This window comes from Solanum verrucosum, unplaced genomic scaffold (genome assembly GCF_900185275.1).
Source record: "Solanum verrucosum unplaced genomic scaffold, falcon-dt-bn FXZP01000281.1, whole genome shotgun sequence".
Taxonomy (NCBI): domain Eukaryota; kingdom Viridiplantae; phylum Streptophyta; class Magnoliopsida; order Solanales; family Solanaceae; genus Solanum; species Solanum verrucosum.
Genome location: NW_026020554.1, coordinates 189,883 through 214,851, shown reverse-complemented (window position 1 = coordinate 214,851; position 24,969 = coordinate 189,883). Strand labels below are relative to the sequence as shown.

At 32.7% G+C, this 24,969-nt stretch overlaps 1 protein-coding gene across 1 annotated transcript; it reads right to left on the bottom strand.

Annotated features, from left to right (window-relative positions):
- Window positions 1-22,349: 22,349 nt before the first annotated feature.
- Window positions 22,350-22,994, bottom strand: LOC125810112 (uncharacterized). The gene has a single exon (XM_049489641.1). The coding sequence runs from the start codon at window positions 22,992-22,994 to the stop codon at window positions 22,350-22,352; it is 645 nt and encodes a 214-aa protein (XP_049345598.1).
- Between the last annotated feature and the right edge of the window lie 1,975 nt (window positions 22,995-24,969).

Genomic DNA, 24,969 nt, shown 5'->3' with positions numbered 1-24,969 from the left:
GTACATAAGAAGATGGAAATGCCAGCAAGTATAGAAACCAGACTAATCAACCAAATCATTGTTTAAAGGGAATTGCATGTGAGCTATGAATATTATACTCCCTCGGTTTCATTTGTTTGTCTTACTTTCCTTTTTAGTCCGTTTCAAAAAAAAAAAAAGTCTCGTTCCTTGTTTTGGTAGCTCTCTAATTCTATCTTTCCACATGACATGTTTATGATCAGAAGATTAAAGAATATTTTGGTACATTTGACATCTCTTTTTTATTTAAGATACAAGATATTTTCTTAAACTCCGTATCAACTATCTCTATTTATACAAGTCAAATTGATAGAAATTATGGACTCATTCATCAATAAAAAGACAATGAAGTTATGAAGACATAAAGCATGGAACTTTGAAAAAACATTAAAAAAGACAAGAAAAACAGGAAACAATATGCCCTCATAAGTTGTCAAGGCTTCACACTTTTCTATAGCTCAATTTCCAAAAAATGAGAAGTAAAAAGTCCTAAAGATAAGCTTGCATTTGGCCATAGATTTTGAGAGTAGATTTAAAATATTATCTTCAAATATTTGTCTGATCATGAAATTTCATCATATTACTTCAAATATTTTCATGTTCTCAAAAACTAGCTCAAACCAGTTTTCGGACTTTGTTGACTTCCACTCGTAAAACTTCAAATTGAATTTTTTTCAAATAAAATACATGTCCAAACAAACTTCAAAAACTCAAATTTTTAAGTTTACAACTTTAAAATCTACTGTCAAACGGGAGCTTAAGGAATGCTACTATAAAGAAGAGAAATATAGATTCTGTACACAAATGCAAAATTTTAGCCTTTTCAGATTGGGTAAAAACTAAAGAAAGTGAAAAATGTAAAGATAAAGAAAAGAAAACAGAATCTTTGGGAACACAAAAATGTCAAAAGCTCCAAAAGCAAAGGTACACTAAATTAATCAAAGCATTATAACAAACAAAACAAATACAAATAAATCTAATCTCAGCTACACATCACCAAAACCAAGTTGCTAAAAACCACAAAACAACATAAAATACAAAATCATTCATGGGATTTTACCACATTAAGCAAAAAGCATTGACACCCAAATTGTAAAAACTGGAAAATAGAGCATATAAAAGAGATAAAGGACCACAAAGTAACTTTTAATACAAAATCATTTCTGGGGTTTTGCAGATTAAGCAGAAAGAGTTGACACCCAAGTTGTAAAAACTGGTACAGATGAGAAACAAAGGTGAAAAAAGATGAGATTTTTAAACCTAACAAGCAAAATATGAGTGTACGCATTGAAAATTTGTGGCTGCAAGATGTGTTCAATTTTAGTTGGGATTCTACAAGGTTTATTCGATTTCAGTTAGTATTCTTGGAGGCTATTCAATCATAATCTGTAATTCATGTCTATATAAAGGGTAATACACATCTCGAATATTCCGCAAATTTATGAAGATCCAAATCATCCTCGTTCGAGAAATATCCATCTTTTATGACAGAACAATAAGGAGGAACAAAATTGTACTCACAATCTCGATCAATAAAATTATGTTTCTTAGTATTTTATTTATGATTGCAATTTATTTAGAAATTGAAGAAAATATGGATATATTAGTAATAGTAGTACCTTTTGAACTTGGTTCTGCTGAAAATTCAAGATTTCTGAAACATAGGGATTCAACAATGTAGTTCCAATTAGCATATGAATTCTCTCTTCTTCTTTTTTCTTTTTTAACAAAATTTTCAAAAAAGTATGGAGAACAGTAATATAATAATAGTAAGAAGCAAGAGAGCTGGCACATTAATTGCAAAAGTAGAAAGTAGGAGAGATTTTTAGCTCTCAATTTTCTTCACTTTCCACCAGGAAATTATGATTCAATCTTCCTCCAATTCCATTTTTGAGGGATATAACACTTTGTTATTATGTATTGTTTCATAATATATTGTATTATATTATATTATTTTATTGAATACAATGTTTGAATAGATTGTATCATTTTTCATCGTTAATTGGATGATGTTACATATTCATAATTTCAATGATAAATCTACAAAAAATTATAGTGTATGGAATAGAGATACTATGAAATGGCATGGTAAATGATAGTAAAATAGAATTATTTTTATAATAAGTAGAGACAAAATGAGAAGAAAATATTAATGTAACAACGCGATACCATTATATATGAGTCGTTATATAAAATGGATTTTTTCGTTGTTACGTAACGATGAATTTAAAAGATACGATACAATAGAATTTAAGTAACAATCAAAACAAATATTATATTTAGACTAACAATACAATATAATATAACGAGTAACAACCATCAAACAAGGTGTAATACTTCCTTCATTTTAATTTGATACAAAATTTAAGAAAAAATATTATGATTTTAAATTAAAATTATATAGAATATATTAAAATGTCTTAATCTTATATTTTTAAATATGTCGTATGAAAAGTCATAATTAAAAAGTTATGACATTTGAATTCATGCATTGTAGGATTTATTCTAGCTATCTCCGGATCTCATAGCTCTCAATCACTTTATTGATCATCAAGACATACCATGAATGTTGAGTGAAGGATTCTTAATTAATAAAACTTCAAAAAAAAAAATCCTTTTGAAAAAAACTAATCAAATATAAATATAAATATGATAGAAATGGATATGTGAATTTAGTCATGTAGCAATAATGACCTTCACAAGTATATATTTAATTTTTGGTCCAATTGACAAGTGTATTATTGTTTTTTTTTGGGTCCAATTCACATTCACAAGTATATTGTTGTCCAACCACAAACCCCAGAACTACTCTCCATCTATGAGCTGTGTCTATATATTTTCCGTCTCAAATTATTTATCATTTTAAAAATTTAAAACAAACTAATTATTTATTTTATTTTATTCTATTCCTAAAATTATTTACTCTTGAGTACTACAATCACTTCGATAAAATAAATATTTAATGAAGAAAAAATTTACTCTACTTAACTAAAATATAGTTTTAAAAAAATTTATTTAAGAAATATGTAAAAGAAAAATATAACATATAATTTGACACGAAAAGAGTAATATTAGTGTGACATTGGACAACTTGTAGCTGTCTAGCTGTGGCCATTTCTTGTGTGGACCAAAAAAAAATAAAAATCCACTTAATACATTCTTTTTTACGTTATTAAATCATGATAAGTTAAAATAATTTAGTATAAATACTGACAGATAATAAAAAAAATTATCGTTGTTATTGTTTTTATTAATCATTATCTCATAACAATCTCTCCCCGATCCAGAGCCTCAGAGCCGACCCAAGCAAAAACTAACACTTGATGAGGACCTGAGTTTTGGGCTTGCTTGGGATAGAAACTTGGAGCGATAGAGCCGATCCAAGTGAAGATCACCACTCGAAGCCCGGAGGTTTGAGGAGCAACCCGAAAAAGGGAAAGCCATGGAAATGATAAACTCGCTAAATATTACTGAGTCCCCAGAAAAAAAAAAAAAGGGGGGGGGGGGGGGGAGGGGACTAAATTGTTGGGCTTGCTTGTTACATATTGGACTGGACCAAGTTTTCATGCTTGGGCTAATTTCTTGATTTCCAGTCCAAAAAAAATTGATATCCAAACCTAATCCTAACATAATCTATAAGACCACTTACTCTTGAAAAATGCCTAATAAATAATGAGTTCAATCCATTCTGTTTAACAAAAATATGAATATTCCTTGCTCATTTGCAATGGAAAAATTAATTTTTATCATCCAACCCATGAATAATCATTTCTAGCTTTGCTCAACCTTATCTCTTCTAGAGACGTTTTAGTAACACATTCTATAGGAATCAAATAATCCTATCTGATCAAATATCTAGCGACAAATTTTTATATTATTTTAATTACGATATTCCTTGCATAGATTCTATTAAAACAGGTGTCGTAGCCAGAGTAGAGTTAAATTTATATGAAATTAAATATAAATAGAGAAAAGGGAGAAGAAAAAATTGGTCAAAAAGATGATGAAATAATTATACATTGGAACCCAAGATTTGTAAATTGGACTGATTCTATAGTCAAAATCTGATATCCAAACAATTACCTAACATAAATACATAATATGTAAGACCACTTCCCCTTGACTGGGAAACCTTCTCAAAAAACATTTTAAAAAATAAATAAATAAAAATAATAAAATAATATAGGAGATTTAATAAAATGAGAATCTTATTCCCTTAATCTAGTCAATAATCTTATCTTTTTCTTCAAGTTTCTATAGCAAGAATATTCTTGTTTTAATTGTCCTTTGCCTTTTAATTTATACGATATATTTTTCCTTTTATAGTTTATCTTTAAAAGAATGTTACTATATTATTTCACGTAGAAATAACTTAATTTTAACATAATAAATTTATAGTCACACAAATATTTATAACTGGTTTTAGATCATATATTTTAAGTCTTTATTTATTTTTCTTCAATGTCATGCTAGTATAGTACCATTACACACTACAATAATAAAGGATTTTACAACAATAATATAATTGCCGCCAATATTATATTTAGAAACAATAATAAATATAAATATTTATAATCAACACTTTATATAAATATAGTTAGAAGTTTTAGCGACTTTGGATGTAATGACATGCTCAAGTGTAATAATATGTAAGCCACACTAAACAAGTTTTGCGTGACCAGTTCGGACAAAAAAAATATGCAGGATATTTTTGAATCTGTGACCATTCAGGGGCGGACCCACGTGGGTTCCAAGGGGTTCACCCTAACCCCATCGACAAAAACTTACACTGCATATAAAAGGTAAATTTTCTATATTTATGTAGATATATTAGTTTTTAACCCTCTTATGAATAAAAAGCAAGTTGTAGCGTAGTGATAGATCTCTTTTTAAATTGACCCTTGCGTTCTTGGGTTCAAATCCCATTGTAAACATTTAATTTTTTTAGCGTCTCTTTATTTAGTTTCAGGATCAATCTTTCACATTTTTATTTTTTTTTAAATAATGTTTTTTTAAGCTTCTCTTCATTTAGTTTCAAGACTAATTTTTCACTTTTTTTTTTTGTAAAAAAAAAGTGCTAAAAGAGTAGATTTAAACCCAAAAAAATTCAAACATGCTAAAAGGTCTTTTGTAACGGAACTAACTTTTTGTACCTATAAACTATATACTACTACTTTTTTGGAATTGTGTTTTGTTGGCTTATTCACACATTTATACTTTTATTTTTTAAACCCCCTGAATGAAAATTCTGAATCCGCCTCTGCCATTGGTGACCCTCATTTGAGAGATTACATGTATGTTCAACCGACGCGATTACCCTTGCAAAAAATTATATTATGTATATAAGATTAAAAATTACCTCTATATACTACTAGATGAATCTATGGATGAAAGAATTATTGATTCATAATAGTCTTCCCTTGATAATTTTCTAGGACAACAAGTGTTCTAAAAATCATCAAAATATGAGATGCGCGAGAAGTAACCTAGATATCACTTATATTAGAATAAATACATTACGTAACGATAAATTCATAATTTTATAAGTTTAGAATTTTATGCTTTTTAAGTTACTTGTGATATTGAATTAATTATTCGTACACTTTAGGATTTGAATGGGTTACCTAAGACATTTTAGTATTAAAAACTAATACAACACATGCTAAAAATCTATCAAGTGGCATGTTAGTTAGGTTTAATAGTTAAATTATATGCAGTTAATTAAATGGAATTAGGACATCACCGCACCATGTTACATGTCCTATATTGAATTGTTTTCTTTATTTTTAATACAATCTTGAGCAATTTTTATCCACTATAAGGAAAAGAAAAAACTATAACATTCAATAATAACCTATCACTAAATAGTCTGTGAGGATGATAGAACTCTCGCATAATTTAAGTGTGTAATAGATAATTTCATCATAATAGTACTTATATGTTGTCTTCGTCTGGAGCTTTCCGTCCCATCTTCGGGGCATTAGTAGCGTAGAGGGACTATTGGGCGGGATTTTCTCAATCACAACTTCTCGCTTAATCAACTTCGCATGTTATATCAAAATTTCGTAAGGACATATCTCGGAAACTCTATAAAGATTGAACTGAATTTCAACGAATAAAAAAAAGTAATTATTAAAATTATCGTAGTTAAAATGGATAGAATTACTCAAAATTATCGTAAAAAAATATACTTTTTAAATTTTGAATCTATCTCAACACGTGATATACTGAAATCCTTTTAGGATATGATTCATGCACCTAAACAGTAGAGCTTCACAAGGAGTATATCCTATATAGCAGACAAATTAAAGTTTACATTTTATTATGTAATGCCAAAAATATGTCTCTGTGACTATAACTATATTTGGTAATTTTCAGCTTTAATTTGTAACATTTGTTTTCATTATTTTTCAGTATCTGTCAGAATCATCATGAATCATATAATAATACCAAAGTGGGTCTATGAGTCTTTATTTTTTTTTATTTTTTAAAAAAAAGTATTTTGTAAAATATACAAAGTATAGAATAGAAAAGGAAAAAAGAAACACATAATTAAATTAAGATCTTTCTAAATGCAATAATCCATAAGTGTCACTAACAAAAACAAAAAGAAAAAAATATTTTTGCTTCTAAACTGTTGTGTTATTTTACTTGTTTGTTTTGAAAGGTATTTCTTTTTTATTTTTCCATTTCCCCTTTCCAAAACCTTGCAATAGCCCCCACTGAACCATATTATAAAAAATTATAGATATATCGTGTGTGAAAATAAACGTGTTCTACAAATAGAAAAAAAAACAAAAATCAAAATATCTCCAAATTATTATAATACAACATGTATATATACCATTGTAAAATGACTACACAAAAGACAAGAATTCTCATGGCTGTAGTGGGACATACTTTTTCATTTTTAATCAAAAATTTCAGATTTATACATTATAAATTTGAATTCACATATCTTTTTACTTATTGAGCAGTTCAAATATATCATTATATATATTATATATATATAGAGAGAGATCCTTTTCTGGTCACCTAGAACTCTCATATAGCTCTATCAGATTAGTGAAGTTAGAATTTTTCATTAACGAAATTCAAAATACAAAAAAGTAAATATGCAAAAAATTTAAAGGATTCAACAATTACTATATATAGAGAGAGATAGATAATTTATTTATTTATTTTTGTACTTTTTGACCCCTAGCTTTTGCAATTAATAATATTGTCCCCTTATTATGTGAGGAAAAACGTGTTTTTACATATAGATAAGATCCTATTCCTTGCCAAGTCATTTTTATAGGTCCGTTTTGTACAAATCTCATGTTAAATCTTATGTACCAAAGAAAACAAATAGAGAAAACATATATAGTAATAATAATAATTATAGTGGGAGAATGGTCCCTAATTTAATTTGTCTCGACGTTCTAACACTTAATAATCACACATATATTTTAATCAGTTGGTACTAGTGATTTATTGTAAGCCATATGGATTTTTATAGTGACAAATTAATTATAATATTGTCGTAGGTACTGTTAAGTTTCTTATATCTTATTACCAAAAAAAAATGGTCTCTTATATCGATGATCAATGGATTTTTTTTGTCTATTTATGCGTGTAGACATTGAAATTTTGTGAGACTCTATAAGACATATTCAATTCGAATTGAGACTCTAGAAGGTGTGTTCAGTTTCAATTAGAATTCTTAGAGGCTACTCAATAAACCCTAGTTTATGCCTATATAAAGGGTATTAAATTCTCTTAAGAGGCATCTCGAAATATTCCACAAACTCTTGGGTATTTTTAGAGATCAAGATCTCAAATATTCCGCAAATTCATGAATATTTATAAAGCGATCAAATCCAAATCATCTTAATTCGAGAAGTTCGCCACTAACGGCCCTCGAATTATAGAAATCAAGTCCAAATCATTCAAATTCGAGAAATACGGCACTAACATCCATCGAATCATGGATAAATCTTAGGAGAGTAAAATCAAGGGATCAATAGAATTGTACCCGCAATCTTGATGAATAAAATTATGTTTCTTCATTTTTTGTGATTGTAATTTATTTTCTGTCACTTTAAATATATTGCAAACAAATTGGCACACCCAGTGGGACCAAATCTGCCCTTCATCTCTTCTCTCATAAATTAAATTTGAAAATCTGAAGTTGCAAAGGTGGAAGAATGAGTACTTCAAGCCTCGTCTCTAAGTTTCATCAAGTCTACACTCCGACAAGCCTGAAGCAGGGGGCATTTGTAGACATTGAAATTATATGGGACTTTACAAGACGTATTCAATTCGAATTGAGACTCTAGAAGGTGTGTTCAGTTTCAATTAGAATTCTTAGAGGCTACTCAATGTCGCAACCTATTTCGAACCAGTCGAAACAGTTCACAACATAATATGACTGTCACTCTGATTTTGAAAAAAAATTGTTTTTAGTTTTAGAGTCGCCACCTAAATTTTAAGGAAAATATTAGGAAAATCATTTTTTAAATATGTAAATGTAAACTCTGAGATTCTGAGTAAGAGTTTTGGTTACTCGAGGGGAAGGTGTTAAGCATCCCTCAGAGGCTATCCGAAGATAGTCCTTAAACTCAATTTAGGAAAATATGATTAGGAAAACTTGTTTATTTATTTTTTCTTTAAAAATCAATGGTAAGTAAATTTTATCATTTTAAGAAAAGAGTAAAATACAAGGTACGACGTATATATGTCTATAAAATTAATAGTAGTATGTTTATCATACGGTAATAAATAAATAAATAAATGTATGATAAATTCATATGTAAAAAAAAAAATAGTTGTATCATAATAAACTTATCCTAAAAATACATAGATGTTGAATTTGCAAAATATGTCGTCTTATTAAGACGTGAAATAAGATAGTAGTTGGGTGTAAATATGTAGTAATATGTGACGTGTAATTTGAATGAAAATATATAGAATGGAGTTTTCTAAAAAAAATAAACAAAAAATAAATGATACTAGATGTTAAAATATTATATAAAGGTTTGTGATCTTAAACATGTTTATTATAAAGTGTAGTATATATATGTAAAAGTTTAAAACATGTGAATGTTTATTATTTTTATTTACATGTAAGGATAAGTCAACGATAGATTAGATTTAGTAAAATAATATATGTAAAGTGTAGGAATAAATTATAAAAAAATAAATAAATAACATTCGGGATAGTAGATTAAAAAAATAGTAGATTATATAGAGAAAAATATAGAATATATACCTTTATGTGTATGACATATATATGTATGTACCTTGTATTTGAACCTGTTGTCATATCTAAAATTTTGAAATAGCATGTTAAAAGATTAAAATGTTTTTAGCAATGTTTGATTTAAAAAAGTGATTATAACATATATGTATATATATATTCATAAAGGGGTGATGTAGAGAATATAAAATAGGCCTAATTATTGGCGTCCCTGTAACACCCCAGAAAATTTTCGAACTAACACTCGAACCGTTCTTCGTAGTGAGTGAGATTTTACCAAGAAATTTAAAATTTCGTAAGTGTTAAGGTCACTAGATGTAGCACCTTGAGTTTCAAAAAGAATTAAATTGGAAATAGCAAAATCTGAAATTTTGCAAGATATGCTTAAGTATGAGTTTTGGGTCGACTTCAAGTGACCATAATTCCTAGCTCAGGATGAATTAGGTGTGCTACCAGATACCGTAGGGAAGATATTTGAATTATCTTTCCAACGCCGCTGAGTTTGCTAAGTTTCGAGGTCGGATGAGTGAGATATGACCTTTTGAAGTTAGGTTGTCCAGTTAAGGAAAGTTAGCCGAAAATAAAGAGGGGTATTTTGGTCTTTTCCTTACCCAACCAGATTTAATTCGTTTTTAATAATATTTCAAGGGTCTAATCCTATTAGGTTCAGTTTTTTAATCCTAAAATACGCCTAGGGTTTTAGTTGAGAATTCAAGAAGAGAAAAGAGGAGAAAAGAAAAAGGATGAAAGCGTTCGTCGAGATTCTTGCATCTTGTTGCGGATTTTCGCCATGGGTTTGATCCCTAAGAGGTATGTAAGCTTCCATAGTGTTGGGTTCTTTCACCCACACGCCAATCATGATTTATTCAGCGTAATTTCGTTCTTGAAATTTAAAGATTAGAGTTCTTGATGAGTTATTGATAAGTGTTCTTGAAGTTTCATTAAGTTTTGAAGTAAGATTCTGCTTAGGTCAACTTTAAACGACCATATCTCTTAAAATATTAAGAGTTACGTGAGCCATAGCCTATCCAATTAAAGGTAATTGAATCTACTTTCCAACCCCACCAGTTTCACGTCAATCCAATATATGAGTAAAAAGTTATGACTATTTTAGTAACCTATACAGTGCTGTTACGAATTAGCCGACGGGAAAATATTTAAAAGAGTCATTTTTGTCTTTTTACCTCCAAGAAACCATAAATGAAATTATTGACTAATAAAAGGCTCAAAACAGTCAGATTTACATCTTCATTCATGAAAATCATAATTTTTGGCTATAGAGATTTTAATAAACTAACTCGAGAATCTCAAGAAAGGTCTTCTTGATTGTTTACCTTCAAGCTAGGGTTTCAAGGCTTCTAATCAAGTTCTTCTTTAAGATTATTAAAGATTCTTCAAGAATCTTGTTCTTCTAGGTATGTAAGGCTATCATAGTGTTGGACTAGTTCGTCCTCACGCCCTACATCTACTTTCAGATCAGAAAAAGAGTAATCTAGGATACTTTCCCTAGATTGAGTATTCTTGAGATAAGTTGATTTTGAGTTCTTGAATTCATGTTTCTTTTAAAAGTTCTATTCCTAATTATCGAATATCTATATTGTTATTGATATCCTTCATATCATGAATCATAACTCTTAAATTCATAATTCAAATTCAAGAGAGAGTTAAGAGTAGAGTTCAAGAAAGCCTTTGAGTTCAATTGTGAATCCTTTGAGATCAACTATCGATTTGAACTAAGATTTGAGGAAGCAAGTCAGAGAATGAGAAGAGTCACATACATGAGTTTCATAATGTTATGTAGACTTACGAGTCAAGTCGTTCATGCCCAAAATTCCGCATGAACTCCAGAAGTTGAGTATCTTTGAGAGGAGTAGTATCTTCAAGTTCTAAGTCTTGAATATTGAGTTCCTAATCCCCTTTGAGATTATATTTCTAAGCATGGGACTATTACATGTTACCCATAAAGTCTTTGAGTTGAATTGTTCATGCCCATAATTCCGCATGAATCCTATAAGTCGAGCAGTCTTGAGAAGAGAAGTATCTTTGAGTCCTTGAGTTGAGTCGTTCATGCTCATAATTTCGCATGAACCCTCTGAGTTGAGCATTCTTGAAATTAGTAGTATCATTGAAGTTCTTGAGTTCCAAGTATTTGAGTTCTATCTATGGTTATTGAAAACCTTGCATTTAGTAGTTCATGTCCATAATTCGGTATGAACCATATTTTAAGAAGTCTTTTACAAACGTTTTAACTTTGTTTAAAGACTTAAGTTTTGAGTTCAGTAAAGAGTAAAGAGTAAAGTTTGAAGTCCTTTTCTTCAAAAGTATATGGGGACTAAGTATTCCCAAAGAGTTTATAAATGTTTTCACATTTAAATAAGAACGGAAACTGAGATTTCCAAAGGGCTTTCGGGCTAGTTTTCAGAAAAGAGTAATAGCTTTCTAAATGAAGCAAACAGGGAAACTGAGATTTCCAAGATAGCCTTTGAGCTAAGTTTTTGAGCAATTATCTCAAATCAGCAGAAAAAAAGTATGTTTTTAAAACATAAGAGCTAGTATATTTTGGGAGTAGTATTGAGCACCGATATGGGGGAGAGTTCAGACAACTCACAGCCCCCATAAACCATGTAGCCATCATGGGTAGAAAAGGGTCATACTTTTTAGATGAACCTTTTTCACATAGACTAGTGGATCCATTAGTAGTTCAGGTCCTATACCTTTGGCCGGGTATAGGATGCGCTGGCAGCGTGAGGTAGATCGTTGTATCATCACTATAGCTCTTATGTGATGGTTGTCGGTTAGAGAAACTCCCACAGAAGTTATTGTATTTTTATATACATCAGTTTATTGTATTTTTATATACATTTCAGAGTTATGTTGTATCCTTGCATACACACAGATTTGACAGCATGTTTTTAAACAGTTTATTTCTTTATATTGCACTTGTTTTAAATTGCTTTATATTGAAATGAGTTCAGTCATATTTAGTTGAGTATTCAAAGTTGAGTATCCAGAGTCGAATATCATATCTTTGAGTCGAATATTATATCCTTGAGTTGAGTATCTAATCTCGGAGTTGAGTATCTTATCCTTGAGTACTTCTGAGTTGAGTAAGTTTGAGTAGTTTTGAGTACCCTTGAGTATTCCTTGAGTTGAGTAAGTTTGAGAAGAGGTAAGTATGTTTCATTTCTATCAAGTTTCAAGCTTATGTTTATGTTTTAGAATTCCTCTTACATGCTCGTACATTCCACGTACTGAGCCATTTGGCCTGCATCTTTTCATGATGCAGACACATGTATTCAGGATCATCAACAGGAGCTTTGTTGATACATCTGAGAGTTCGTGTTAGCTATGGTGAGCCTCCTTGCTTTCAGAGGATTTCATTTACCTTTCAGTTATATCAGTTGTTAAGATGTCGTGGGTCTTGTCCCGACTTCCATCTTTATCAGTTAGAGGCTTCATAGATAGTCAGTACAGTTGAGAAGTCTGTATCATTTATTTTATTAAATGTTTTAAAGACTAAAGTTGCCTTTTTATGGCGAGTTGTATATATTTTATTATACAGAGTTTTCTTTGGACTTAAAGTTTATATTTAAGTTTTATGAACTTTTATTTCAGTTTTTAAGCTTTGTATGCTTGAATCAGTTTTCCGCTTGTAGTAAGCCAGGATGAGGGTTCGCTTGGGGACCAGCAATGGTCTTCGAGTGCCGGCCACGTCCAGGGTGTAGGCTCGGGTCGTGACAGTCCCATCCCCAAATCTTTATTCTTCTACCTTTAGTTTTAAAAGGAGGTAAAAAACTCGCCTAACCATTTCAAAGATAATGAATTAGTGCATCTAATATTAAATTAAATAATGCTAAAGTAACTCTTAATGGTCTATTTAAATTATGTAATTCTAGGCGAGAGATTTGGATTATCCTAAAGGGAAAGGTTAAGAATCCTTTAAGGAATTATTAAAACTAATAAATGTCAAACTTAGGTTAATAAAGATAACAAAATGAATAAATTTGTATAAGTTTTTTTTTTTCACGAGCCCTTTTTTTTAAAAAACCAAGAAAACAAGTTGGGAAATTTATAATAGCATGAAGAGCAATTGTGCTAAAAAAAAATGGAAATGAGTAGTGATAAGTAAGAAAAATATTCTTTTTTTTTGCGAATTTGAACTTGAAATACTTTGGTCCTACTTTTTAAAAAATGAGCTAAGTCGTATGTATCTTTAAGACAAAAGTAATAATTTTAACAAAACTATTAACATTTGTGTTGGCCCTTTCTAAAATAATGTTTCTTTTCCTTTTGAAAGTAATATTTTAAAAGGACTTTTTGGACCTAAACTAATGCACTTTTAAACTCTCAAAGTATGTATTTTTAAACTTAAACTTTAAACACTTAGTTTATAAAATAGGTATTTAATATTTGAAATATTACTCAAACTTAAACTTCTTTGAAAAAGTTATGCTTTTATAAATAAGAAAAAATATTAACGAATAACCTAATTGAAAAGTATCGTCTATGTTAAATAATTATCAAATGTATGAGGGGATATGAGAGATGTAAAAGAATATGAAATAGGCCTAACTAATGCAACTTAACTTATAATTTACATTATTTTTTTTTGGTTAATAAAATATAAGGGCCTACTTTCCTACTTGTTTTTTAAAAATATGTATTTTCAAGGGTAAATATCTTAGCCATGAATATATTTCTAAAGGGTAATTGCTTTAGCCTTTAAACTAGTTTCAAATTCATTTGGAGGTCTAAGCGATGAATTATGCCTAAACAAATATTAGTTTATCCCCTTTGAAACTTCATTTGGAAACTTTTAAACTATAAGCCCCCTCTTTTCAACTTAAAAGACCTGAAAGAATGTTATAAGTAAAAATGCTAACCCATTTTTTAAGAAAATATTTTTTGTATCATTTGTTCTAAAAGTGTTTCAGCTAAATCCATAAACAAATAATATTAGCTCACATAAGTAATCTTCAAAATAAAAGACAAGCAATATATCAAAAACTTGTAAGTAAATATTAGCCAACATATCAAAACAACATAAGTAGGACAATGAAAGAAAGACTAAGAAGACATTGGACTCCTAATTTGCGAGACTCCAAGCGTTACGATGATACTAATTGTTGTTGGCCTAATATCTTAGGCTAATAATGAGTTCCAAAGTAGAAACTCCAGCTCTCCCGTTGTACATGAAACATAAGAAGACGAAAAGAAGATAAATATTAGTGATCAATTAAATGGTGCAATAATGTGAATATACAAACAAACATGAATACACACAAGACAGTGATATCAACTTTTATAAGACCAACAGTTTCATAAACTTTAGAGACAACTCCACTAGATCCTTCGGAGTAAAAAGGGGCACATGACATTTAAACTGTTGAATCAAAATAAGTAAAGAAGGGGAAAGGGATGGAAAAGTCATTTAAATTTATTTTGACTAATACAACTAGGTGTAGGCTTAAGTATGGTCATAGTACTGGTTTTGTTTTACTATGTACATGTTTCCACTTTGGGATGGAAAGTAGCCAAAAACCAATATGAGACAAGTATCTCTGATTCAATTCACTCACTGTTTGAAATTGATTTGTTATACATACCATAAAGTTTCATATACCAAGTTCGTTAAATTTAAAGATATAGGCAGCCAAAAAAGATCATCCAAACACTCAATATAACATATTTAGAATGGAAAATCATAGCAACACCGCAACATGACTGCTGAGAATGTTAAACCAAATGACCACGAATTTAGAATAGACAGGAGAGTCGACTAAGAAAGTAAAAATATTAAAACTACAACATCAAACAAACGCTTTTCATAATCAAAATTAAACCAACACTTTTCGAATTTAGATTAGGCTATATTATGGTCGAGAAAGCTTAAATGATATTAACATTTCAGCCATCCATATATACCTATCATATCCAAATCAAAGCAACAACAAAGGTAATATATATATATATATATATATATATATATATATATATATATTAACGAAAGAAAAAAGAACTTCACTATACATAAAAGTAGGAGACAAGCAGATTAACAACCCATTTTTAATTGTCGAAAATCAACCCAAAAAAGGGAACCAATTGGAATCTGAAAAAAATAAGGGCGAGGTACAGTACCTTTCTGGGGGCAGCAAACAAGGGCTCTAACGTCAAGGATTCCGATCACTCTTCTCCGGACTCCAATTTAAGGTCGAAAGAGAAGGACCAAAAGATGAAAAAGTTTTGAACTCTAAAAAAAATTAAAGTATGTTTTAGCTCGATCGATTTTTGAATTATTTTTGGATAATTTCGGATCCCTTTTATGAGAACCAAATGGTTCCCTTTTCTAGCTAATTTGGGCTCCAAGAATTCAAATTTTGAATTCTTGGAAACGCAACTCTCAGAGGAAACAACAAAGAAATCATGCAGGGGGAGAAAAATCGATCTTTTCAGGTCGATTTGAGAGGGTTGAGTGACTGATGGGGGCATTTTTCCGACGGCCCAGAGACGTTCTCTGACGAAAGGGATGGGGGAGCACGTGGGGGCGGCCATGGAGAGGAACCTGGAGCATCCGATTTCTCGAAAAATGAAGATTGTTGAGGTGATCTTTGGGGAAGATGACAGGGGAGGGTGAACGTGATCTCTGGGCAAAATACAGAGTATATGAGGCAATTCTGGGAAAGAAGAAAGCATAGGGGCGGTGGAGTCTATTTTGGGAAGGCTAAAAGGTCTTGGTTATTTTGGGCCGTCTGATCGTTTGATCGGACGGTCAAAATTAATCGAGAGTTATATATATATATATATATATATATATATATATATATATATATAATAATAATAATAATAATAAATATATATATAAATGTTGAATTAAATTGGGCCCTTAGATTAAATCGGACGGATGAGATTGAATTTGAAGAAGCACAATCCATGTGTTTCTTATGTGGCATGCATGGATTGGCCGAATTAAAAGACTTGGATTGCTCAAAACTTGCTCAAATTAGGTCCATTTAAACTATAACCTCTTTTTATTAAATAGCCATAATTTATTAAATTAAAAAACAATAATTTTGCAAGACTAGCTTATTTGATAAAATTAGTGATTAAAAAAAATAAAATTAATATAAATTAGCAACTCATTAATTAATTAAGTCTTCCTAGTTTTGAAAAAAAAATATCGAAAAATATTTATCGCTATAATAGAAATTATATTTAATTAGAAAAGTCGAGTTTACCCTTAAAAAAACAATATTTATTTGACGTGAAATTTGAAAAATGAGAAAGTAAGTAGTAATATAATATTTAAATTTTTATATAAAAATAGTATTTATGAAATAAATTTATCAAATAAAATAAATAATTAAAAATCTTTTTTTTATTATTCCTACAAAAATTCATAGCGTGTGTGTGTGTATATATATATATATATATATATATCCTTGTGTAGTTCCAGAGTGCAGGAACATAGCAATTTTTTGTTAAAAAATTTACCTCAGTATCGAATTATGGTAATACAAAAATGTTTTGGTGGTGAGGTTTGAAGAGATTAACATGAATAGAGGGACGAGATATAGTTCTAAAGAACATGAATGAGAAATGCTCCGTAGCAATTTTTACTGGAGACTTATGGTAGAGGGATGAATTTTTAAAAGAATGCCCCAGTGTCAGGTTATAATGAAGTGAGACCTGAGAGAGTTATCTGAACTTTTGAAAATTGACTCGAGTTGAGTTTTGAAAGTGAATCCTTGACGTAGCTAGTGATGCTTGACATTGCACTAACTTGCCCTAGTTTGCTGCTTAGAGGGAGTTTCTTGTTGTAATGTGTTGTCCTGCAAAACATGTAAAAAGGTGAAAAGTACATATTGCGGTTCAAAAATTATAAATTGAAATTGGAATATAAAAAGTAGAGTGTAGATGTCCAAACGATTGTTGATGCCCCCGTTTTTTTGTGTTGTAAATGTGATGTAGGTAAAGTAACTTGTAATGTAAAGGCCCTTGACTGGCGGGGCTGTTGCAATGTAAAAGCCTGTATCCGGCTGTGTAAAACTTGTAATGTAGACCTCCGCTTGGCGGGGCTATTGTAAAGTAAAAGCCTGTATCCGGCTTTGTAAAGCTTGTAATGTAACATATTATTGTTAGTGTATAAAAGCCTCGTCGTTCTTGCATTCCCCCGGTCGGTGGAGCATTGGTGACGTCACAATGTTGTGGTCTCCGATTGACGGAGTGTTGCTTCTTTTGCTTTTATACAGGCTCCGATTGGCGGAATTCGATCGATGTTTGCTATGTATAGCCTCCGGTTGGCGGATTTTGATGATGTTTGCCATGTACAGCCTCCGATTGGCGGAGTTTGACGATGTTTGTTATGTACAGCCTCCGATTGGCGGAGTTTGACGATGTTTGCTATCTATAACCTTCGATTAGCGAAGTTTGACGATACAGTCTCCAATTGGTGGAGTTATTTTGACATAAAGCTAATTATTCTATTTTCCGACGAGGGGACCCTCTCTTTAATATTTGGTCTGGATCTTGAGTGTACCTGCAAAAAATGAAATGTTCTTAGATATAAGATGCAAGTTGAAGTACATTCGAGAAATAAAGTAGGGAAATAGTATTTTGGCTCATGATTGTAGAAGTCGAATGGCGACTTCGGTCGTGCCCCAAGACTTGATGTTATTTTCTTGATTCCTGTGTTCTTGCGCTCAAATAAAAATTTTAGTTTGGGAGGGGGTGTTGATTTGTATCGATTTTGCGGACTGAAGCCTCGTCACTGGAATCTTTCGACGTTTTCTTAGCCTACACATAGTTTCTTAACCTAGAGAATTGGTAGGTGGAAGAATAGAAAAATCTTTTGAAAAGAATTAGCTTGTTCTTTTTCTTTAGAAAATAAGTATATTACTTATATATTAGGTATATATATATATATATATGTAGTAATTCTCCAGCACTTTTTAGATTATGACATGTTCCGAAGTCCATCGAGCTTTCCATTTTGTTGACTATACCCAACATAGTCTTCTTGTAGGTTTTACCCTCATGATGAAGCTTGTCTAACTCTTTTGTAGACACTGCGACGATCGAGATTCTTCGTATTCTGAGGTTATGCTAACTATGAGGAAGTGTTTCCTATGGGTAAGAAAGAAAATGGAAATTCTGCAGTGCATTGATCGAGCCTGATTCAGGCTGCCTATGTATCCCCAAAGTAGGAATCAGATCGTAACATAGTTCGTGTAACACCCGATAATTTGGAATAACTATGAAGAGGCTTAGAATTGGAAATAGTCATTTTTGGAAGAATTCAAAATCTGGAAAATTTGGCTAAGTGTGGAAATCAGTGAGTTTTTGACCAAATTTGAGCAATCGTAACTCCTATCTCAGGATGAGTTAGGAGTAGTTCCAGTTATGGTTGTGAAGCTTGTGGAATGATCTTTCCAACGCCGCCAAGTTTACTCGATTCCGAGTTCGTATGAGCGAGTTATGCCCTTTGAAAGTTGGGCAGTTGGCAGGGAATCCGTCCGGAAATTTTAAGGGCATTTTGGTCTTTTCACTAACAAATTCCTTTGGTTATATTATTGTGTTAGGCTGAATTGTATATCATTTTTGTCCCATTTTAAAAGAGTAAGAGTTAGGGTTCTTAAGTGAAGAAGAGAAGAAGAGAGAAAGAAGAGAAGAAGAAGAGGAGATCAAGGAGTTTCCGTCAAAGATCATCATGGAAACCGTCGGGGGTGATCCGTAATAGGTATGTGAGTCTTTAGTGTTAGGTGATCCTTTCCCCCACACACAAAAATCATTTTTATTATTGAGGAAAGATTGGATTTGTTGTTGAAGTTGTTGAAGTTGTTAGTTATTGTTCTTGTTGAAGTTTATGGTTGTGTTGGTTGAAGTTTGTGGTTGTATTGTTGAAGTTTCTTGTGGGTTTGGTGTATGTTTCCGGTGGATTTTTTGAGTTGAATCTATGGTATATTGAGGGTTTTAATGATTCTAAGTGATTTGGGGAAGAAACCATTCGATTTTAGGTGAAATAAGGTGAGAAAACGAGAAAATGAACTTGCTGAAATTTTTGGGTTGGGGGCCTGGCACGATGCGCCTGCCAGAGCGCCCCAAACTCACCTCTGAAGTTTAGGGGCTGGCGCTCCGCGCCACCCATGGCGCCAGGGTCACTTGCCCCATCTATTTGTCGTCGGTTGCCCCGTTTGAGTTCATTTAAAGTGCACATTCACTCCTTTTCGATTCTAACTACTCTAAGCTACTTCTAAGCACCTAAAAGTCATTCCTAACATGATTAAAAATCTTGAATTCATAATTCAAATTCAAGGTGGAGTTGAGAGTTATGTTTTGAGAATTCTTTCGAATATTCTAAGGAAATCCCTTTGAGTCTTTTTTTAGGAGTCGGCTACAATTTCGGGTAACTTGTTTCAAGACTCGAGCAAGTGAGTAAGAAAATGAGAAGTGTCGTAAACATGAGATCATTACCCTTGAATCCATAATCCAATTCAAGGTGAGTTAGGATCAAAGTCAAGTGAAGTTAGAAGGCAAGTGAAGTTAGAAGTCAAGTGAAGTTAAGAGTTAAATTCAAGAGTTAAGATGCAAGTCAAGCAAGTCTTCAAAGTTATTCAAGAGTCTTCATTGAACGTTTTAACTTCATTCTAAGGCTCGAGTTCCAAGTTAAGTATAAGAGTTCCAAGTTAAGTATATAGAGTTCCAAGTTAAGTATAGAGTTTCAAGTCAAGCAAAGAGCATAGAGTTTCAAGTCGAGTAAAGAGTATCGAGTTTCCAGTTAAGTCAAGAGTTTCAAGTTAAGTCAAGAGTCAAGAGTTGAGTTCATTTCTCAAAAGTTATGAGGGAACTAAGTATTCCCAAAGAAGTTTATAAATGTTTTCACATATAAGTTAAGAGGAAACTGAGATTTCCTAAAGAGTTTTGAGTAGTTGAGTACTATCTCCTTTTGATAAAAGATGAGTTTTGCGAAAGAGCTTCTAAAACATGATTAGTATGACAAATTGAGTATGTCATCAATGTTTAAACAATATGGTCTCTAGATATACCATAAATGTTTAAGCAGTATGAATATCCCGAGTCATCAATGATCATATTAAAAATATGGTTTTGAGATGTTCTTTTTAGAAAGAGTTTTCAAGAGCCTTTGGGCTAAGTTTTGAGTAATTATCTCAACTAAAGAAAGAGGTGTTTAAAACACTAATGAGCTAAGGTATTTTTGGGAGTAGTCTTGAGTACCGCATTGGGGACACGAGTTCATATTAACTCAACTCTCCATAAGAGTCATGTAGCCAAACATGGGATTTCTCGGATCATACTTTTTAGATGATCACGAAAGTTAAGCTAGTGGATTCATTAAGCAAAAGCTAAAGTTAGCTTCCTATATCACGGCAAGGTATAGGATGGTCCTTGGGCAACGTGAGGTAAAACGTTGTATCACTACTTAAGCATGTAGTGGTGGTTATCGGTTAGAGAACTCCTACAGTAGAAAGATCTTGGTTCCTTGAGAAGTTCTGCTTAGTGTGGATAGGGGTATGAGACTTCATTCATGCATTACACAAGTAGACTTCGAAAGGAAGCATGGTATTTTCATGATATTATAAATATGATTTTTACGTCATGTTTTAATAGTTTTACAAGCTTTATATATTGCATGTGTCTTATTGCTTTATATATTGAGTTCAGTTATTCTTGAGTTAAACAGAGCCAAGGTAAGTTCTCTTTTGCATCTCTTTTCAGGCTTAAGTTGTTGTTTAGCGGTCCAGCTCGCATACTTGTACATTCCATGTACTGATGCCAGTTGGCCTGCATCGTCTTATGATGTAGACGCAGGTACCCAGGATCAGCATCCAGCACGCTGTTGATCCAGTTGAGCATTCCAGAGTCAGTGGTGAGCCTCCTTGCATTCCGGAGGACTCAGATATTTTGTGTTCCTAGTTTTGTTTTATTAAGATGTTGCGGGGTCTGTCCCAACATCCATCTCAGTATTTTAGAGGCTTCATAGACAGTCAGTCAGTCAGTCAGTCAGTTAGTTTGAGTCTCTCTTTTGTGTATATGTATAAATATTCTATTTTGAGACTCGAGTTGCCTTTTTGGCCAGTTCTTATCAGTTGGTTGTTTATAACCTTCCATTGCATTGAGTTATGCTTTTGAGTTAAGTTTCCGCTGAGTTAAGAAAGCCAGGCCAAGGGTTCGCTTGGGGCCAGCAATGGTCTCCGAGTGTTGGTCCCGCCCAGGGTGTAGGCTCGGGCCGTGACAGTTCGAATACAAGTGAGAGAAATAAAAGTATGTAATGCAATGACCGAGCTTGACTCAAGCTACCTACATATCCAAATAAAATCAGGTCATAACGTAGTTCAATTACAATAAAAGTCGGAAAAATATGAAGGAAAAGTAAGAAACATGTAATGTAATGACCGAGCCTAACTCAGGCTGCCTACGTATCCAAACGGAATCAGGTCAGGACATAGTTCAAATACAAAAGGAAAGTGATTAATATGAAATGCAATGACTGGGCCTGACTCAAGCTGCCTACTATCCAAGCAGAATCAGGTCTGACAAGGATTGCCTACGTATCCAAGCGGAATCAGGTCTGACAAGGATTGCCTACGTATCCCACCGAGGGAATACAGGTCGAGCGTAGTTCTGAATACATGGTAATGATTATTTTGGGTTTTCTAAGGGAGACTGAATTCGATGTAGGTTGCCTACGTACCCCGCAGTGGGAAGTCAGATCTAAACGTAGTTCTGTTACATAAAAAATGCAAAAGTACAAGAAATAAGCACTAATCTTGAGGTTTTCAGATGTAGTATTTCTTGATAGCGTCTAAGTTGATTGGCTTTGTGCTCACTCTGCCATCCATTTCTTCTAAGATTACCGCTCCTCCAGAGAGTACTCCATGAACCATGTAGGGTCCTTGCCAATTTGGTGCAAATTTTCCTTTGGCTTCTTCTTGGTGAGGAAAGATCTTCTTCAATACTAACTTTCCTGGTGTGAACTGTCGAGGTTTGACTTTCTTGTTGAATGCTTTGGTCATTCTGTTCTGATAGTGTTGTCCATGACAAACCACGTCCATCCTTTTTTCATCGATGAGCATCAATTGTTCATGCCTGCTAGTATCCATTTTGCATCATCTAGACCAACCTCTTGGATAATCCTTAAAGATGGTATTTCTACCTCGACAGGTATTACTGCTTCCAAAGCATAAACCAACATATAAGGAGTTACCCCAGTTGATGTTCTAATTGTGGTGCGATAACCGAGTAAAGCATATGGTAACTTCTCATGCCATTTCCTGTGACTGTCCACTATTTTTCTTAAAATCTTCTTGATATTCTTATTTGCAGCCTCAACTGCTCCATTCATCTGTGGCCGGTAAACTGTAGAATTTCGGTGAGTAATCTTGAACCTTTCACAAGTTTCCTTCATAAGATTGTTGTTGAGGTTGGCTGTATTATCGGTTATGATTGATTCTGGAATTTCAAACCGACAAACTATGTTGTTGTGAACAAAGTCTGCCACTACCTTCTTAGTCACTTCCTTGTATGTCGAAGCTTCGACCCATTTTGTGAAATAATCGACAGCTACCAGAATGAAACGATGTCCATTTAATGCGGGAGGCTCTATGGGTCCGATAACATCCATGCCCCAAGCGGCAAATGACCAAGGGGAACCCATCACATTGAGCTCATTCAGTGGGACCCGTATAAAATCTCCATGCACTTGACACTGATGACACATTTGCACATACCGGATGCTATCTCTCTCCACGGTCATCTAAAAATATCTAGCTCTTAAATCTTCTTTGCTAAAGTGAACCCATTCATGTGAGGTCCACATGTTCATGCATGTATTTCTTCCAAAAGCCTTGTCGCTTCTGCGACGTTGACACACCTCAGCAATCCTAAATCTGAAGTTCTCTTATATAGGATTTCTTCGTTAAGGAAGAAATAATTGGCATCCTCCTCAAAGTCCGTTTCTACTTGCTTGTAGCATTTTCAGGATATTCTTGTGCTTCTATTAATCTTCTAATATCATAGTACCAGGGTTTTCCATCCAATTCATCATCTACATGAAAACAGTAGGCATGTTGATCATGTAACTCTATATCGATAGGGTCGATGTAATTCTTGTCTGGATGTTGAATCATCGAGGATAATGTTGCTAAAGCATCGACAAACTCATTTTGAGCTCGAGGGACATGCTTGAACTTAATCCTTGTGAATCTTCTACTCAACTCTTTTATGTAATGCAAATAAGGAATGATCTTGACATTCTTAGTGGTCCATACTCCTTGCACTTGATGAACCAACAAGTCGGAGTCTCCTATCACCAAGAGTTCTTTGATATTCATGTCTATGGCCATTTTGAGTCCGAGAATACAAGCTTCATATTCTGCCATGTTATTGGTACAATATAACCTAATCTTAGTTGAGATTGGGTAATACTGACCTGTTTCCGAAATTAAGACTGTCCTATTCCAACTCTTATAGAGTTTGATGCCTCATCAAAGAACATTCTCCATCCATCATACAATTCTGATATTTCTTCTCCTACAAACAACACTTCTTCATCAAGGAAGTAGGTCGTGAGTGGCTTGTAATCCTGGTCCACCAGATTTTCTGCGAGGTGATCAGCCAAGGCTTGTCCTTTGATGGCATTCTGTGTCACATACACAATATCAAACTCGCTCAACAAAATTTGCCACTTTGCCAGTTTACCCGTAGGCATGGGCTTCTGAAAGAGTACTTTAGTGGATCTATTCTTGAGATCAAGTACGTGGTGTATGCAGGAATGTAATGCCAAAATTTTTGCGCAATCCAAGTCAAAGCACAACATGTTCGTTCCAACAAGGTGCACTGAAATGACCCAAAAAGTTCTTTAAAATGTGCTTCGGAAGTTACCGGAAACTTGTTTAGCTATATAAAAAAAAATCCGTTTCGTTTTTTGAAAATCCGACTTCATATTCTTGTTTAAGGGGTCAAATTGAGTGGGAAATGGGTCTAACCCAAATTTTAGAGCAACCGTATCAAAATCCAAAATTTCCAAGTGAAGCCTTTTTCGAGGGTCTACTTTGGAGGGTCATATCTCCTAGCACACAAATAATTGGGTGTCCCATAATATATCCATGGAAAGCCCTTTAAGTTAGCTACCTAACGCATTTCATTTCACCTCATTTGGAGTTCGGACGAAGAAGTTATGCTCATTTTCGTAAAATCTGTCCGGCAGGAAATGCAAATTTCCAGTGACCGAAATTACTGTTCACCCGCCTCATTTTTTTTTCTAAGTGTTGGACCATTTTTCCAAAGGACATATGTTATTTCCTATATACCATTAGTTCAATTCCCATCTCTAAAACATTTCTCAAAACATCTCTCCCATACTTAGACACATTTTTCCTCAAGAACCCTAATCCAAAACCTTCCTCAAGATTGAAGAGACTCTTGCTCCAAGTTCCAAGCTTCCATTGAAGACACTCTCAAGACCTTCATAAGAACTCAAGGTATGTGGTGTTGAACTCATGGGTCCTTCCACCCATAGTGCCTAGACTTTATTCTAGTCACTAATTCATTGTTTAAGTTAAGATTCATAAATTAGTCTTGTTCTTTGTAGTAATTTCCTGCACATTGAATTTTAAACATGAAAAGTGATTGTTTTGAGCATGTTGTGACTCTAGAACTTGAATCTAAATTTGGAATGGATGTGGATATTTTCA